The sequence below is a fragment of the Drosophila persimilis genome, unplaced genomic scaffold (assembly GCF_003286085.1).
Source record: "Drosophila persimilis strain 14011-0111.01,24,50 unplaced genomic scaffold, DperRS2 tig00000780-arrow-arrow-pilon, whole genome shotgun sequence".
Lineage (NCBI taxonomy): Eukaryota > Metazoa > Arthropoda > Insecta > Diptera > Drosophilidae > Drosophila > Drosophila persimilis.
In genome coordinates this window covers 103,268-122,657 of record NW_020825353.1, presented here as the reverse complement: position 1 = coordinate 122,657, position 19,390 = coordinate 103,268, and the positions used below count along the sequence as shown (strand labels likewise).

The window sequence follows — 19,390 nt, the reverse complement described above, 5'->3', positions numbered from 1 at the left end:
AATAGGGCTGAGCAGAGGCTGTCGGCGGGACAGATGCCCGAAATTTATGAAAGAAGTAACCAGAAAGAAACGCACACAAAATTTAAATAAATGATTTTGGTTTCTTTGGTGCGTCAGTGTGTGTGTGTGTGTGGGTGGGTGTATGCGTGTGTGAAGGGTAAACAAAAGAAGTCCAACGGAAAGAAAACAAAATAAAGAAACAAGAAACGAACAGAAACCAGAGAAAGAGAGCTTCGGTTGCAGTAAAAGCGACTGGACAACGCTCTGTTTAGTCGCCAGACCCAGAGCCAGACTCGGAGCTCGCTGAGAGCGGAGCGGAGCGGATCGGATCGTATGGGATGGCTTGGTTTGGGATCGAAGGTGGAGCGCGCCTTGTTGATTTACTTTCATTTTGGTGGGGCTATAAAAAGCGAAAGCAAAGCGCTGGATTTGCTCAGAAAGACCGCAAAACTGCAAAAGTCAACTGTTCGCCCACGGAAAAGAAACAAAAGGATTAGCATTATGGTTCGAGCCATCTACCTGTCCCTCGGTAAGCCATTGAACCTACCTACCTCCCTCCTGCAATGGAGTGTGGATATATGGAATGCCCCAGCTAATTCTCTTCTTCTCTCTGGTGCAGCTGCCTTAGTGGCCCTGGCCTGTGTGGCGAGTGCTGCCCCAGTGGCTGAGTCGGACATCGACACGAGCCTCGAGTACCCTGCCTCGCGGCAGGTGGAGGTGGAGGAGGAGGAGGAACTGGTTCAAAACTCCAGTGCGGACAGCAGTGAGGAGCACGACGACGATGAGGATGTGCACAAGGTGGAGGAGGAGTCCAAGGAAGATGACGACGAAGAGAATGATGATGATGATGACGATGACGACGACTCCCTGATCAGAAGACGTCGCGATGTGGCCACCACTGAGGAGACGCCCTCTGAAGCCGCCACAGAGACCCCCTCAGAGCTGGAGAAAGACCCCGACACTGTGACAGCCGCAGTGCCAGTGGCTCCCTCCCGCAAGCCAGTGCTCGTGCTCATCCGCGATGCCCTGAAGAAGGTCACCACAGATCTGCCCACCGCACAGGTGGCCAACAACGCTCTGCAGTACTTCCAGCAGTTCGAGCACTTCATCCAGCAGACCATCGAGCAGGTCATCGGCGATGACTACGATGACGATGATGAGACTCCGGCCACAGTCGTACCCAACACGGATGAGAACAAGCAGCCCGAGACGGAGTCCCCGCAGCAGAATCCCGAAAAGGATGCCGAGACTGCAGCTCCCGAGCCAGAGCCTGTCAAGCCTGTCAAGCCCGTGGAGCCGGTGGAGCAGCAAGTGACTGATGCCGCGACTCCTCTCAGCAATGCTGTCTAGCCAGAGCTCCGTCTTCAACTCTAGTTCCACACAAGTTTCTCAGCTACTTTGTTTGTCATTTATTTATTGTTAGCCATTAAAGTTATGTTATAATGTATACGTAAGCACCGATGATCGGATTTCAGAGGCTCGGGTAGTAGACGGAAGCGTGCCGATCCGGGCGCTCCTTTGCCGCATAGATATTGCTCTTCAGCTGACTGCGATGGCGGTTGGTGGTCCGCCTCTTGGGAGTCGTCTCGATCTGTTCCAGCAAACGATTGAAGTGGGAATTGGGCGCCTTCGTATGGGGGTTCTTCTTGTTCGCTGCTGCCGACCCAGAGGCTGACTTTCGCAGCTGATTGAGGGACATCTGCTGGTCGCCAATGGTCAGAGTGAGGGGCAGCTTGCCGGCCGAATTGATGTATATGGGGATGGTTATGTAGATGGAAGATCCACCGGTCTGGGGCATTGCCATAGGTTCAGGCTTGGGCTGCTGTAAAGGGAATGAAGGATACACTTCAATAAAACAAGGATCACAGGAGTGGCGAGAGAGGTAAATATCACCAATCGTCAGTGGGTCCCCGGGATTACCCAGGATTAAACCATTTCATACCTGCTGCTTAGCGGGCTGCTGTTGTGGAGGAGGCTGCTGCTTAAGGAAGTGCAAGGGATTGGCATCCTCCCCCAGGCTGCTGTACTCATCGTCGGTCAACGCAGGCAGCCGATCGTTCGAGAAGTTGTTATCATCCTCCTCGATTTCATGGGCCTGCTTGGCCTTGGCCTTGGTCAGAGGAGAAGTCGAGCAGCCACGGGGCTTCGGAGTGCTCGAAGTGCTTGAAGTGGTGGATGACGACTGGAGTAACGCCTCCAGTTTGAGGGCCTCCTGAGTGTCGTTCGAATAGGTGACATTCTGGGCTGAGCAGAGACTGGTAGAGCAGAGCAGTATGGCTGAAAGGTTGTGGCAAAGAGCTGGATTAAATTGTTCGTTGCGATATTTTATTTGATAAAATATTACAGCCCAACAGATTACAACTAGCTTAAAGTAAATGCCCAGTCCTAGCCTCTAGCCTAACGCTTTTGCCGTTTCCATTGCTCCTGCCACAGCTATAGGGTTGTCCTCTTGCCATCGAGTATCATCTCGGTGAGGCCCAGGTTCTTGAACTCCTCCAGGCGCTCCACCTGACTGGTGAGACGCTTCTTGAACTGCACCTCCCGGCTGAGCATTTTCAGATCGTCCACGCTGCTCATCTGATCGCAGCTGCCGATTTTCTTGGCTATCAGCTCCTTGGTCAGCATTATCTTGGCTCTGGACAGACGCAAGTAGGAGAAGTCCGCACTGGCCCGCCTTAGTTCCTGGCGGTAGAGGAACAGCTGGTAGGATAAATTTATTTTGGGTGCCATCTTGCGCAGCTTCTTTAGAGCCTTTTTCTTTTTCCTCAAAGGATCGTGGGACTTGCGCGGTTTGCTGCTCGAACGCTGCTTATTCTCCGTGTGTTTCTTCATTTTGTGTTCGTCAATCATGCTGCTTCTCCGACGATCCAGCTCCGTTTGATGCTCAGGACTCTAGGCTGAGCTCCTTTTAAAGGTCCTTCAGGTAGTTTGGATCATTAGCGAGTGTCTGGTCGTGCGTGTGCCTGCCATAAACTTGCAGTTTTCCATAATTTTCATTCGGGGTCTGGGTATTTCCGCGGATTATTTATGGCTTTATGACACCAGCCCAGGCTGGAGCTGCCGGTTGCTGTTCCAAAACCGTAACCAGAACCAGAGCCAGAGCCAGAGCCAGACTTAAGCCTCAATTATGGCTGTCAACTTAGCGCCGTTTTGGGCAGATCAGATCCCTTTGGGTTTTGTGGCGTTGTTCTAGTCCTCGCCAAAACCCAGACCCAGCAGGGGATACGGATACGGTTTCTTGGTATTCTTGGAATTTTTGGACATTTCGGGAACCTCTTTCAGCGGAACTCAGGAGCTGCCGTTTGGGTAAAACGAAAGACGAAAGAAAAGACGACCTTGTTCCCCACGAAACTTCTAGCAAATTCTAGCTAAGGACTCCTTTTCATAATTTTCCACAGTCTTCTGTTCAAACCATCGCAATCCCCCATACACTGTCATCACATACAACACCTTGTCAGAGAACGTACCTCCGCAATAGAGACTCCAAGAGCGCTTCATGGTCGTGTTTTGGAATAATACTGAAATCGCTATTGGCATGAGATTTCTATTTTATAGCCGCCAAGAAGAACTTTTTGGCCCAAGAAATTTCACTTGAATGGGAACAATGCTTAAGAGGAGTTCGTTCTCTCTGCGAACAATTTGCATATTAATTTCTCAATAGTCTGTTGCTTCTTTTCTCTATTTCTCTTCTAACTATGCAAATTCCCTGTTGCTTCGACAAATTTAAACACCGATGTCGTCATTGATTGTGCCTTTTGTTGGGGCCAAAGGCACAGGAGAGTGGAAGTGCTGGTTCGGTGGTGGTGGTGGTGCGGTGGGGTAAAGTCGAATAAATAATGATGATGCGCCACTTTTTGGGTTCGATTTATTTTTGCATGCATTTTATGAATTTTGAATCGAATCGAATCGAGAGATTCTTTCGCTTCAATGCCCCGCTGCTCATCTTGAAGTCTCGTCTCCCTTTCACCTCCCCTTTTATCTGGTCAATGGGAACTAGCCAGGTCAGGCCAGGCCATAGACAAGTCATCGATGGGTCGACGGTCGATTGGCAGCCATTTAAAGTTCAGTTTATTTATCTTACTCGTGCATTTTGTCCGCAGCCAGACAAGGACTCATCCGAAAGCATTTCCATTTGACTTGGCTCCGACTTGGAGCGACTTGCATAACATTTTCCTTTCCTTTCCTTTCCCTCAATCCTCAGTCCTCAGTCCTTAGTCCACAGTCCTCAATCCTCAATGTCGCTGTCGTCGTCATCTTTTGTGGTTTGCGTTTGTCATTAGACAATGTCTAGACCACGAGGACTCCAGACCCAGCCCGTTCCAGACATCGATCTGCCGGCGCTGGCCCACAGAAGTTGGATACACAAATTTGGCCATAGGGAAATAGTCGAAAATTGGCATCGTTTTTGTGATTCCCCATGACTGAGCGACTGCCAGAGGCATCTGTCTCTGTCTCCGTCTCTGTCTCCGTCTCTGTCTTCGTTTTATATAAGATTTTTGGCAGCATATTTACATTTAGGGATAGTTTTGGCTCTTGGCTGTTGTCTGCATTCGGTTCGGGTTGATCGATTTTGCTATTAGACTGGGTTGATCCTTGTGAGGACTTACCTTCTCCATCATCCATATCATTCCCATACTTCCCATACTCCTCATCGCTACTGAGAGTCGTCATCCATCAGTCAATCAATTAGCTTGATCTCCATACTCTCGTTTTATGATAGGGCATCATTCACTTCCGTTAACTGTTTCCGTACTTTTTTTTTTATGTCTGACCCTTGACTCGGGGGCTATTTTACGATCCGCCCTTTATAGATTTCCAATTATAAATGCAGAAAAACCCCTGCCAAGGGGGAAGATGGAAAACTTTTTCATTGCATCCAATCGAACGAACGACGCAATAATTTTCCATCCACATTGTGTGTTTGCAATTTGTTAGCCATGAGCATGAGGCCAATAAATTGGCCAAATATGCGCCATAAAATGGAAAGAAAAAGGAGGATACCAGAGGATGCGGAAAGAAGACAGACTGGCCCGGCCCCCAGTCCTATGCACTTTATAATGAAATAAATTGACTTTCATGATGATGGAAGGGCGAACCAAATAAATTGCAACTTTTCGCCAAAATTAAAAAGGTTCTTTTGTAGATTTTGTTGTTTTTTTTTTTTTGATTTTTGTTATTTTTTTGATATGAGTAGAATAAAATAAATACGACTAACTCCACTTTGGGGGAGGGAGTTGTTCTTTTGCATGTTTCATACTCGTTTCTCTCTTGTTTTGGCCTGTAAAATGCATTGCACATTTTATTGTGCACTCAATCAAAAATCCATTTCCGTTTGTTTCCAACACGTGTTCGTTCGTCTGTCTGGCAATCCGTACACGAGCTCGTGTGTGTGTGTGTGTGTGTGTGTGTGTGGCAGTGCAGTGGAGTGCAGTGTGGCAAAGTGGTATAGTGGTTCTGGTAGGGTGTTCCGAGTCCAGGTTGGCTCCCGGATCGGCGGCCAAAAGTTTGATAATTGAGTTGAAGCCACGCGTTAGGGCCGCGCTCTACCTCGCAGACCCATGCCCACGTCCACGCCGAGCTCCACGCCCACGCCCACGCCCACACCCACGCCCAATCATCAACAGCTTTCAGCCTCCTTTTATATGCATAGGACGATTGCAGCGAGTCCATTCATGTTGCACGTGCCGCATGGCAATTCAATCGACTGTGGGGCGACCAAATAACATCGGATGGATGGATGTCCTGACATTCTGCCCGAGCATCCAGAGCCTGAGCCTGAGCCCCAGCCTGAGTCCGATGCAACGCGCTGCAACGCAGGGAGGCCACATATGGTTATCCGCATTCAAAGTGAGGCGAGTGAAGGGCAAAACGGGGTTGGGGGGGGGGTTGGTCTCCAATCCCATTGCAGTCGATGAGGGTTAATGGATGGGTTATCCTGTGGAAGGACTTTTATTGTGTTTGTGCAGGGCATATGACAGATAGAGGGAGAGAGCGAAAATTGACTTTGAATTGGTTAAATGATAGTCAACTGATGAACGAATTATGGTTTGATAAATGCCATTAACAAGGACAATCTTTAAAGTTTAGATAGGAAGATGGCCCGATAGTTGTAGGTATAATGAAGTCTGTCCTTTTCCTTAGTGGTTTTTCACTAACTGCCAATTCTCAGCCTACGTCCAGGCTGCCCAGAGTACTGCCACAATAGGTGGCATTAGCAGTGGCAGGGGCAGGAGTATCTGCATGTCTGCCCCGAGGACAAAGAGTGAAACTTCTTTTATCATATTCGCATGCACGGAAAATTGTCATGCAATAAAAACTAATCAAATAAATAAATAAATGAACAAAAGGCAGAGGCAAACAAAGTGACAAAATGGAGGAAAACAATTGCGAAATAAATGCCACAAACAATTGACAATAAACTACGGACATTCAAATGTGTATGCGTGTGTGTGGGTGTGTGTGTGTGTGTGTGTGTGCATATATGACCTGATTCCCATACATGCACACCATACACACATGCTTGCATGCGTCAAGGATATAAATAAAATGGAAAGAAGCCCGAAAAGTGTACAAGTGTACAAGGAGAATGGGAAAATGAGCGGAGAGAGAAATAATAAATAAACTACAGTTCATGTCATGTCAGCAGAGGAGAGAGGACCAACAAAAACTGACAAAATGAAATTGAGAAAAGGAGCACACACAAACGCACACGGAGAGAGGGAGGGAGGAGAGGAGAGGAAGAGGGAGAGGCACAAAAAGATAATAATAAATATGTAGAACAAGTGAAAATGGCCGAAAGTCGTCCAGATGCGTGTAGTTAATTTAATGAGCTCTTTAAGTTGTCCAATTTGCTGGCCCGGACCTCAAAGAGGAATTGAAATGGCCAATAGAGAAGCAAATAAACACACATACCCATACACAGACACACACACACACACATAAACGGCGAAGCAAGAGGCTGAGGAGAAAGAAGTGAATTCGAGTCAAAGAGAAAGAGAAATTGATTCAAGGAATGGCTGAAGGATGTGTGAGAGTAAACTAGACACAAGAATTTAGTTTTCTGGATACCTATGGTATTGGTGATCTAAAGAGACTTGGCAGTTGACAGAGCTGCGAGGGAGGGGCCATCAGAGCTTTGACATTGCTTATATAACATACTAAGTACTTTTGTTGTTGTTTGCCAAAGGTCTACACCTACATATATACATATCTTGCAACAATCGGTTCATTGAAATTCAAACAATTGCCAAATCATCGCCCGCTATTAGCAGAACAGGCCACGCTCTGAACTCACCGACTTGCCGACTTATTTGGCCATAAATTGTACTAGGCCATGGTCTATTAACTCGGGAGAAAGGCGAGGGATGCTGTCTCTTAATTTCGGCTGCGCTTATCAGGGGAGGAAATCACGGTGGATGGGCACGCACAAATCAAAATATATATACCACCCTACCACCCCGACCAACTCCAGCGCATCCGGCACCGGCTCTGGCTCTGGCTCCGACTTCGTTTTGGGGTGCGCTTATCTATTGGCTATGGAAATTGAATTTCCCCCGCCAGCAGAACCCAAAGCCAAACAGAAACAGCCAGAGCCACCCATACTCCTGGGCATATGGGAAGCAAGGAAGAGTCCAGTCCAGATAATTGCACGATAACCGGCTAATTTTCAATTAGCGCCATTTTGATAAGTAACATAAATTAAGCAGTTTCTCTTGGCTCTTTCGCTACTTTGCTACTCGGCTACTCCGCTCCACCGCCAGATCCACTCCACTCCACTCCACTCCAATACTCATTAATCGCCAGGCAACAAATTGCAAATGGATATTTTTGTTTGCTGCTCATTTCCGGACTGGATTGAATCGAATGGGGATTCGGATTAGGATTGCGATTGCGATTGGGATGGTCCATTGGGGGTGTCATAGACGTGACTAGTTTATTGATTGAGATGGAGCTATGGTGATGTGTACTCTGGTACACTGTACTCCTGCCTCGTATTTGTACTCGAACTTGGACATAAATTAATAATAATATCGAAAAGGAGTCAGTAACAATTTGCTTTGCTCTGCAAAAGCCAGTGAGAAGCGCTCTCCAGGACCCAACTAAAAGTCAAACACTTGATGGCCACCGCCCGCTGCTGCCCGACTACGTGTTGGCCATTTTGACGTCGTCTTCGCCGTCGTCGCCGTCGTCGAACCTTTTGGCCATATAAAATTCCAATCATACTTGACCAGAAGCAAAAACACTGGAGAATTTCTACGCCAAAAGCGCAAAAGCTCTGGACGGAAAGTCAGTGGAAAACAGGAAAACGGAAAGTTAAGTGAAGTGGAGGACGCTTAAGCCAAAAACCATTCGTGGGAGGGGTACAGCGGTTATGGTTACGGTAACGTTAACGGTACTGGCCTGCTTCTGGCAGCAGTCGGCAGTCAGCAGAATTTTGTGCTACACTTTTGGCCCAATAGCTTGCCGCCGACGCCGCCGAATGTGACCATTGCTTTTGAATACCCTCAATGCATGCTCACCACGGGGCACCACGTTTGAGGTATTTACTGACCAAGGATCAGCGTGTACAATTACTTACTCTCCGGAACGATCATAATTTGTTCCTGGAATAACGTTTGTGGAGAGAGCATTCCCAGTTCCAAGTTGCAGCCACCGGTTTCCTCAAGGCAAGCTCTCTATTTTCCTTTACGAAATTCCAGGTTACTTGCTAACTTTAGACCCCAAACCAGACTGCCAAATGGTCCCGCTCCACACTTATTTGTGTTCTGGGGCTTATTGCCAGTGAGCAGCAAAAGTGAACAGTTTTCGACAGATTTTCAGAAAATAGTTGCCGACTGCAGAAGGCACAAGTGCGGGCGTGGGCGTGGGTACGAGAAAAATGCATTCAATGCTCCCCGAGCTTCGCTTTTGCGGTTTGCCTGCCTTAGGGGTAGCACTGGGGATATGTCCAAAGGCAGTGCAGTGGGAAATTTCCTTTTCACTTTTCAAACGCTAACCTTTAAACACTCTCAGGGAGGGAGTCGAGGAGCTGGAGACCTGGACAAATGGAGTAGTGGGGTGTGCGGGGTGTGTGGGGTGTGGGGGGTGTGGGGGGGAACTGGCAAGTTGTCACAGCTTAATCGATTTGGAAAAAGTTGCCATGTCGTGTGCTACTCGCATGCTACTTTATTTTTACGCACCATTTGTTTTCCCCCTCACATTGTGCCGTTGGAAAATGGGGAAAAATGGAAAATCCGCTGGTCGTTTCTTTCATTTCCCCCTGCGCCCTGGCAGTATCCAATGATAAACTTTCGACACATTTTTCATTTATTTTCAACACCTTTGATTGATATATTGAACACTTGGCGCCCCAACTTAAGCAACAGTCTTTCGTTGTCCTTCCTTCCGGTATTCCTCTCGGCTCACGGCTCTCGGCTCTCTGCTTTCCGCTTTCTGCTCTCCCTGGCTCCTTCCATTCTTCCATTTAGGGGGTGTTTATATGGCGGAAGCTCGCGTCAGCTGGCAGACATTGTCCCGAGCATCATTTCCAGCGGATGTTCGAGTCGTGGCAGGAGCTGAGCCGGGGGAGGGGGTGGGAGAGGGAGAGGGGGAGGGGGCAATCCATGTCAAACGCTGTGACAAAGGTGGAAGCTCTCTTCCTGGCTGAGAGCTGGCTTATAGTTTAAATTGAAGTGTGTCCTGCACTTCCTTTGAGTAGAAAGAGCATCTTGAGCATTTGATCTACCTCAATCTCAATGTGGGGATGATAGATGGATGGATGGATGGATGGATGGATGGACGGATGGTCCAGGACCATAGGAATCTGCTATTTTATTTGATGCCTCATTCTTTGGGGAAGGCAATCTGCTTTGTGCACAAAACTTGACAACAATTGGCCCATAAATAAACAAATATCATTAAACTTAAGCAAGTGTCTTGTATACTCGTATTCCTGGCGTACATACATACATATAGAATGCCATTCAGGCAATTGCTCGACCAGCAACAGTCAACTGAACAAAACCAAAAGATATGCCAAACTATGGCCAAAGTGGCAGCAGGGAATGGCAGGGGACGATGGTCGAGGAAACGATGTTGGATACGATGGTGGGGCAACTTTTCATAAACATTATTAACAATTATTGTTGTTAGCAGAAGTTGTCTGAATGGGGCTGGATGGCTGCTGCCTGGCTGCTTGGCTGCCTGGCTGCCTGGCTGCTGTCTGGCTGCCTGAATGGGCGGATTCTGGTTGGATACTGGTTTCCAGGATGCTCTCTTGTCGCGTGCAGCTAACAAAGTCCTTGCTCCTGCTCCTTGCTGCTCCTTGCTGCTACAGCTACTGCGACTGCCTCCTGGCAAAAGTTATAAGCACGGCCAAAAGTTGATAAGAATGAGCCATAGACGTCGTAAGGCAGCCACTTTTGGCCTGAAAGAGAGGGGGAGTGGCAGCGAGTTCTTAACACGGCCAAGCTTTGTGCATTTTTTATAAACTAACGCCCTAAAACGTGAAAAAAGAGCAGGGAAAACAGTAACAATAACGCTGGGGTCTGGAGGACCGTGTGCCATGTCTGGAGCTAGTTAAAGGCTTTTTAGAGATGGCAACGTGAGTGTCTGGGACTGATGCAGAAACTAAAGACTAAATGGGTTGCCAAGGGATCTGAATTTAGAAATACATAATGAATAGTTGCATAGCTATAGTACGTGCAATGCATTTCCAACGGATCATCAAAGAATTTCTTCAATTTCTATGGGTTTTTTTCCAGATCCATTTCAATATCTTCCAATGCATTTCCAACGGATCATCAAAGAATTTCTTCAATTTCTATGGGTTTTTTTCCAGATCCATTTCAATATCTTCCTGACGGTATCCGTACACTCTGAGAATTTATACCATTAGATACATATTTAGATTATATTATATTTATTTTAAATATGGTTGTTTCTTATTACTTTTTCCATTTTTCTGCGGCTATATCCGCCTGGACAGGCTTCGTGAATTTCCACATCAATTTGTGGTTGTCATCTCTAGTCGGAAAGTCTCCTGCCGGTTGCTCTATGCCTCATCTTGATTATTGTTGTTGCTGCAACAGCTTTTCCGTTTTTTCTTTTTTTTTTTTCGACGCTAAGCAGACAGTTATTGTTGTTGTCGCTACTTGCACATACTTCAAATAGTCTTACAGAAGTTGCACTATCCGCTGGTGCTGCCTTCGTTGCCTTGCCTCTTTGGAAAGTTCATAAAGTTGCGACGAAAAACGCCCACAGGTTGGCCACGTTCAACGTTGCTCATACGCCATGTTGCACTCTGCAGAGGGATGAAGAATGAGCGAGGGAGGGAGAGCGACAGTGAGACTGGGGGAAACTTCTTCTTCTTTATTTTATTTTTTTTTTTGGGGAGTGAATGAAAGACTGAGCCAAGTCTCGCCCTTGTCTCGGGCCCCGCAAAAGTTGAAAGCATTGCACGAAAGTTTAATTGAGAAAGTTAAGGAATTTCAATTAACTGTGGATATTTGTTATTTTTATTTCGGGGATGCCGGGGATCCTGTTCCAGCTCCAGGTCCAAGTACAGGCTCAGGCCTGGTCCTGGTCCTGGTCGTGGTCCTGGTCCTTGTCTGAGCTCTAGCATTTTTTGGCCAAGTATTTTGTGTGTTGAGTCATGTGTGCTATTGGCTGGCAAGTTTTTCCTGCCATCGCCCTAGTGGTGTTTTTATTTTCATGTTTTTTTGTAGCTTAATATCCTATTAAGGGGCAAGGAGCTGGAGTCTATTAGCCGGCTGGCCTTAGCTCATTTAATTTCGTTGGGGGATGGTGCCTACAACTGTCCCTGATAGCCAACGGACCCTCGTACTGTTTAATGTTGCTTTCCATTTCCCATTGCTCTGCTGGCCTTGTGCCAGAACCTCCGAATGAGGCACGACGCTGATTCCTCCAGCCGTTCTCAACCAATTCAAACAGCTTAGCCCTTAATCAACCCGAATGCAGACAATGTTGGCAGGTTTCATTGTTCCTTTTTTTTGTAGGTTCTTTTTTACTTTTTTTTTGTATACTTTTGTTAATCGCATTAATTGCACTTAATTGAAACTACAATCTGCCGTTGATTCTCTGTCGGCTTTTGGCTAAGATTTGTGGCAGAATGTTGCTGTCCATCAATCAATCAGTTAACCAACCAATCATTTGCAAATTGCCATCTTCAACGATTGGCCCTCACCTGGGCTTTGGCTTTTGCTTTGCCCTCGTGTTCTGCGTTGACAAGTCATGTACGAGCAGAGGTCCTGCCCCTTGATGCCTGCGGCTCTCGGCTCTCGGCTGCCTGCTGCTGATGCTGCTGCTGTTGTTTAATTATTGTTCGCGTTGCTGTTGGCTTACCAATATACCGAAAACCGCTAACGAGTTAAGTGCTTTGTATGCCCTCTGAGCCCCAACCGCAGCCCGCTGTTGAAGCAGCAGGTCCTGGCCAAGGGCAGCGCAGGGCGAGGCGGGGGGCGACCAAGAGAGACAAGAGGCAAAGCTGACATATCCTTGATGAGTTCTGTTGACCAAAGTCATTACATGGCGAATGTTGAATGATGAAAGCACCTTCGCCACACCATCCCCTCCCATCCATCCATTGGCCCAAGTCCCACAACGCCGGTCTTTGTGGTACGGAGACGGGATAGGGGGAATCCAAAGGAATTTAAATTTTGCGGTAATGGCTGATAACGTGATTGAGGCCAATTGGGGGGCAGCCACACACTCAAAGCCGATTTTCAAACGATTTGCCCTATATTTCCAAGCATATTTATTGCCAGGACACAAAAATATGTATTTATTTCAAAGAGTGAATTAACATAGAAAATCAAACTATTCAAGCTCGTACCTTTGTCTTTTTAGCCATATTTCTGTCACAGAGACGAGACGTTAAAACCAAACATCGATCCATCGATAGCAACATCGATGTTTCGCCTCCTTTAATTGCGGAGAGGGCCGCGGCTCTCGACTTATACCCGATACTCAGGCAGTATGCATGTGTGTGGCTATCGCGCTTCCCTCCGCCAGATGGCGCACACTGCCACAGAAAGAGCGATATACCCCTATACTGTCTGAGTTCCGCGTATAAAAGCCTGCAAATCACTCCGCTGTAAAGTACTGGCATATTCTTCCAGTTCTTCGATCCACTGTGCGATATCAATCGAGTCTGACCCACTGTAAAAAGTCTGAAAGAACGATCGTACTGACAGGGGACTATGCATAATTTCCGCTATATGAACTGAATCGTCGTCATCTGAATCCTCTATGCCGAAAGGGGCAAACAATCTTTCCTGCAATTCGAATTTGCATCCCAGTTTTCCCAGCTCTTGTCCGTCCACCTTTCCCCTTCACTCTTCAAAGCGATGACTAAGAATTTCTTGTCGCTCCATCTTAATTAATTAATCTCAATAAATACTTAAGCCGCGACTTCGTACTCCTTGGTTCCGCCACTAACCGTATAGTATATACACCGAACATGTCGAACATGCAAACGAACTTTCTGGATTGGATTCCAGGGTATGGATTCCAAGTATGGCAAAGCTGGGCTGGCTGGTTCATGATGACGCGGTAGTAGCCGAAGGCCAGAGCGGAAGACCCTGGGATCCAATCCAGAAAGTACATTCCGGCGTTCGGCGTTTGAACTGACACATCTTTATACTGTTTACAATACAATACAATACAGTCTTGTTTCCATACGCAGCGGCTCTTCTGCCTTTTCCGCAGCACTTGGAAGGTGGCAGAAGATGCACTTCTGGTCACTCCCAAGAAGAGAACCGAAGAAAAGAATCAACAAAAGAATCAAAACGGGCAACCGTGGAGTCTCCGAACTCTGCTAGATATAATGGCCGTCCCACTAGAGCAAGTTTTATTTTGTTTTATATCCCGTGCGACATCATGGAAGTGGCCATGTTTTCCTATGGTATGAGTATTTTAGCGATACGCTTAGTGCCGCACTCTCATTACGACTCTTGTTTGTTTGTCCCATTAAATGTATTTAGTTTGTGGCTAAGCTTGTTGATTCCCAATATAATCTATTCACCATACCCCTTTATGCATGGCATAGGGCGCATTCCCAATCATTGGCTAGCCGCAAAATGAGCACGATTTGAAAGCCCACAAAATGCCCAAAAATGGGTGAAACTAATAAATAAAATAAATATTTCGCAAAATGTAGCATTTAAGCACATTTCATTTGATTTCATTTCATTGCATTTGCTCGTTGCGTTTGTTTGCATTTTGGACATTTTTGGTGAATGGCCAATGCCATTAAATAATTATTTACAGAGCTTGGGCAACAATGAGAATAATTAATTGCAACAAAGTGAAAATCTTAGCAAATAAATAATACATATTTAATTCTATTTCAATTCATTAGCTAATGTAATTAGTGGACCACGCCCACTCGCGCCTGTCTAAAATCTCCTGTGGCAACGGCATCCTCTTGTAATTGGATTAAACTCATAGCCGAAAGCCCCCGAGGATGTTCGAGAGTGCGCGTACGCCCACCCATTATATGGTGTACACTCGTACGCAAGCCAAACAAAGTGATTCTGCAATTGGAATAATGCAAATATGACAAAACAAAGGTAAAACTTACTGAAAATACGACTACATATGCCTCCCTTCCCTTCCCCGTCCCCATTAGATGGCATTGGATAGAGAGTTGTTGCCTCGACAACCGAAGCGGCGCGGCGCGGCGCGGCACGGCACGGCACGGTGCGGCGAAACGCGGTGCGGCGCAGTGGTTTAATTACATTTAAAAGACTCTCGTTTCACGGGGCGTATGCTTGATAACCCAGAGAAGAGCAAAGCAGGTGGGGTTGTGGGGGGTGCTGTTGTGTCGGGGGGAATTGAATGTGAAAGGGGATTGCATTCAGTTATTTGTCAGCCTGTTTGTTTGTCTGTTTGCGTGTGGTGAACATAATTCAATAAAGAGAATAACGAGTGACGTGCCAGAAAACTAATGAACTCAAAGTGAGGCAAACGCAAAATACGTGCACGAGAGTGGAGAGTATCAGTTGCATCCATCACGTTCGCTTATGCATTCCGCACACTTTTCTCTAATTGAATAATTAAAGCCAAACTGAAATATTCTGCAGAGGAGGGGGATGGGCTGCAGGCAGATTAATTTTGAGCTCGTTAGGGGAACAGCCATAGCGTTATTCTTTTTGCTGATTTCACAAGGTTTTTACTTACTTAAGCTTGAAAGCGAATGGAAAATCATCTTAAAGTCTTGCCAAATGCTGCCCGTCTTAAGTGCAGCTCCAACTGCAGCCGCAAAGACCCCTTGCATAGGCCCCCCTTCGTGCCCCTTCGTGCTGCTGCAGTCAGGAGTCAAAGGGAGATGAAGAACAGAGCTAACATGCAATCACGTTGACAGACTCTTTTAAGTAGAAAATGGTCGGGTGCAAAATGCAGCCAGAGAAAGAAAATAATCTCTCAGCTGGAGGGCGGGTGTTTTCTTGTGCCAGGAGATGCGCCAACTGTAGGGGAAACTTTGGAGTTCCATTTATGTTCGTGAGTCACGTGGCCATCCCCAGAGGAAGAGACACACACTCGCACACACCTGCTGACACACCCACACATGAGAGCTGATCCCTGCTACTTAAGAAAAACTAAGTGAAGCATATAAGTAGCAACTAATTTTCAAGCTGATGTAACAGCAGACGACACGGACGACGACGACGAGGACGAGGACGACAAAGGACTACAGCAGGAGAGACATCAACAGCTGTCTGTGCTGTCTGTGCTGTTGTGCGAGTGTGTTTTGGTGGCTGTATCTGTTCTAGTTCTTCTTCTTTCTTCCTCTTCGTCAGCTGCGCTTAATTTGCGCTTATTGCTCGCCAATGCGTAAATGGAAAAGAAACAAAAGACAAAGCTGGGCGGAGAACAGAAATCGTTGCATACTTTTTGGGACAGTCCAAAGTCCCTATGAAAAGAAGTGCTGGAGGGGGGCGTAGCAGCATCGAAACTTGCCCCAAAACAATTTAAAATTACCTCACGTCTGTGTGGGAAATTGCAAACGTATTGTGGGCGTGTCACCGACTCCCGACTCCCGCCTCCAATATATCTGGCAGCTTATAAGTCAAGTGCAAAGCCAAACCCAAACCCAAGCCCAAACCCAAAGAAGAAACGAAACCCAACTCGATCCCGGCTCCACTGACTACAGCAATTTTCGTTACAAAACTTTTGGGCTAGGCAAGCGAGTGGGGGGCGTGGCCGAGCGCTGGCAGTGCTGTGGCATTTTAAGTAAAATTTTATAGAGCATACCTTGCGGGTGCCTGTGTAGCGCTCCTAACGATGTGTGTCTGGGGGATGCGTGGGCGGTTGCAGTGGGTGAGTGCCGGCAAGGTGTTCCAGAGAAGAGCTGAGGAATGTTGCTGATGACGTCGCTAGACGACAGACGAATTAAGTGTTTCGTTATTGTTGCTGGATGGGTTGTGCAACGAAGCGTATTGCAGTTGCTAGCTAGCAGTGCCTCCGAGTCAGAGCCAGGCGACACAGGGTCGATTTGAATCTGACCAATGTGGGCAAATTACCTGAAATAAATATACATATGTATATGTATTCATTTAATAGATTTTCCCAATTCAATGAAACGTTTCTCAACCTTTTAGAAACTCAATTGGGTGCGAGTATGAAATTGCTCTTCCAAATATCAAATCGTCTGCTACAACTTTTGTCGCCTATCTTGGGCAATTGTCTGCCCAAGTCCAAGTGTCTAAGTGAGTTTGTCTGCCAGTCACTGTGAGTGCGTGCGACTCCTTTGCTTTGCCTGGCTCCAGCTCGAGCTCCAGCTCCAGTCGCTCAGGTCTGAGCTCTCAGCTACCAGCTCCCAGCTCCCAGCTCTCCAGTGTCTTGCCTTTTGCCACTTCCAAGCTCCAGTATTGCTGTTTCCTTTTTGGCCGAGGAAATGCATTATCCACTTAGGAGGCAAGAGGGAAAAAGTGCCTCGCTGGGTTAGCAGCTACTTAGCGCGCCAGGAACAAAGCTCTTCCAGCCCTCTGCTCGCAGAAGCCAGACAATCGTAAGGATGGAATGAAATGGCTGGTAATACTTCATTAAACTTGTGCTAATTCTCAACACCTTCACTTTGATTGTGTGTTCCCTTATGCCCTTGCTCCCTCTCTCACTTCACACATAAAAAGCGATTGACACGCACAGAAAACAGTCGCAGATACAATATCTATAGTTGCTGGGTTGCTGGGCAAATACTTCGGTTCTAATGAGGCAGCTTTAAGTGTGCTAAACTTTCACCTGGAGACGGGGAGAGTTCTGGTTCTGGTTCTGGTTTTGATTCTTGTCTGGTCCAGTCCAGCTCGGTCCCGGTGTGGTCCGGGTCTTGGTCTATCATGTGTGATTCCAGCCGTAAAGATAAAGCACCAAAGGCAGACGCACATAGGGTGAGTGTGGAGTGGGGGCCCTTCCCCACTTTGGGAGTCACGTGCAGCTGCTTAGCATCCAGCAGAGCAACCACCATCACACCAACCACCAAACTAAGCCAAAGCCAAGACCCGCTTCATTTCCCTCCACACAATATCAATAGAGCGATTGCCGGAGTTAGGGAGTTGGGGGTTGGGGGGTTGGGAGCTTGGGGAGAGCTGCTCAATCTCAGTGATTGACATGCGGGCGCTCTGAGATACGCATCACATTTCCATCAGCAGGCATTTAAATGGGAAACCAGAAATCTGGGAATTAACTTTAATATGAATCGTTTTGGTTGAGCTTAAAATAGATGTTCGCGGAACGGGTAGACTCATTTCGGGACCATAAATATGTGAATTGTCTAAAAGTTCGTTAAAGTTTTTTGCTTCATCAGCCCTAAAGTATTTCCTATTCCTCTAAACTTCGGCCAAAGTGAAAGGCTCTGCTGCAGTTTCCAGCTCGCAGAAAGTGCAATCAATGCCAGAAACAATGAGCGAGGAATATGAATCGTTGCGTTGACTTTTAGCAAAATTTAATTCAGCAAAGTTATGACAAAGTTTTTCCTCGGCGCCTGCATGTTCAACTGTCAACGATTTTCCGCCATCTTCCCCCTCTGGCAGTCCCTTTTCCCTAGTCCATTGCAATGTCAGACGGTGCCATGTCCTGCAGGAAGCTTTCGGTGAGCCGTTTTGTGATATGCTGCTTAGCTCTTGAGGATTTGCCAAGCCGCTTTTGTGTTTGGAATATTGGAAAACGCGTTTTACTTCTTCTTTTTTTTATACGAGCATGCTCCGATTTCCCTCCCTTCTTGACAAGTCGTAGCAAAGGGAAAATCTTTTATTTTCATCCTTGTTGTTGGGCGTACGAGTGCACGAGTAATGCAAATACCAAGCAGCTCAACGGCCTCACATTTCACATGGTGTTCGCGGGGGGGTCGGGGTCGGGGTCGGTGTGGTTGTCGGGGTGGTCGGGGTCTGGGGGGGCAGGAAAAACGTCTTAAAAGCTTCCGCCCCGGCTTTACATGCCACCGCTCTCTCTCTCTGTGGAATAGTACCGTTCGGATTACACACACATGACACCCATACAATCAATAACCATTGACAAGCCACAAGCCCAGCAACAACCACACAGCGACAACACAGCAGACGCATTTAGTCTCCCCCGCCCGAAAGTATGCTCGAAAACGTTCTTTATGGCTCCGCTTCTCGAGCTGCAAATCGTCGACGAATGTCATCGTCATCGTCATCTCGTTTCGTTTACAGCTCTCAACTTTTCGTGGCTTTTTCATATGATTTGATTACATTTTCGTATTTTTCGGGGGATTTCTTGGTGGCGCTGCACTAAGTTCAATTGACAATTGAAATACAATATTTTTATTTGTGCCCCGAGCAGACAGCAGACAGCATTCAGCATCTCCTCGCTGTCATAATAATATGAATATTGTACGTATTATTTTTGTCTGGGCTTTTCCGCAGAAACGATTTGTTGTAATGGCGTCAAGCGATTGGGTGGGTATCGAATGAAAGGAGAGGATTATGGCAGAGGAAGGGCAGCGCATTCGATTACTTTACTGCTCCAAGACAGCTAAAATGGGTCAGACACTTAAATGGAAAACCCTATGCACTGTAGAACCCGGAAGACTTTGAGAATCGGTTGAAAATCGGTTGATCCATATTTAAATGAATATTTAAAATACTCTAGCTAAATATGAAGTAATTTATTTTGAATTTGAAATAAATTTAAATCAAATATTTAAACTCCTTTTTCCAATTTCCACTCCCAAAAAAAATGTATAATTTGAGTGCGTCTCAGGATCTATTTTTATAGATTTTGATTTTTTTGAAGAAATTATAAACTTGTACATGCAGCACAACGATGTGTTGTCATGGAATCGTTTGTCATCATAGCAACCCGGTAGCTTGTTGACTTTCAAAATACAGCCAACAGCCAGAACTATAATCAGAACAGGCGACAAGCAGTT

The 19,390-nt window shown here is 46.6% G+C and overlaps 3 protein-coding genes across 3 annotated transcripts; 1 reads left to right on the top strand and 2 right to left on the bottom strand.

Annotated features, from left to right (window-relative positions):
• Positions 1 to 500: 500 nt before the first annotated feature.
• LOC6602263 (nucleolin) lies at positions 501 to 1,350 on the top strand. The gene is made up of 2 exons (XM_026992771.1): positions 501 to 529; positions 620 to 1,350. The coding sequence occupies exons 1-2, from the start codon at positions 502 to 504 to the stop codon at positions 1,348 to 1,350; spliced, it is 759 nt and encodes a 252-aa protein (XP_026848572.1). The 5' UTR covers position 501.
• Positions 1,351 to 1,456: 106 nt separating this feature from the next.
• On the bottom strand, positions 1,457 to 17,464 carry LOC6602283. The gene is made up of 4 exons (XM_026992770.1): positions 17,383 to 17,464; positions 16,255 to 16,413; positions 1,943 to 2,277; positions 1,457 to 1,822 (listed from the first exon to the last, which is right to left on the bottom strand). The coding sequence occupies exons 1-4, from the start codon at positions 17,462 to 17,464 to the stop codon at positions 1,472 to 1,474; spliced, it is 927 nt and encodes a 308-aa protein (XP_026848571.1). The 3' UTR covers positions 1,457 to 1,471.
• Positions 2,434 to 2,832, bottom strand: LOC6602282. The gene has a single exon (XM_026992721.1). The coding sequence runs from the start codon at positions 2,830 to 2,832 to the stop codon at positions 2,434 to 2,436; it is 399 nt and encodes a 132-aa protein (XP_026848522.1).
• Positions 17,465 to 19,390: the final 1,926 nt, after the last annotated feature.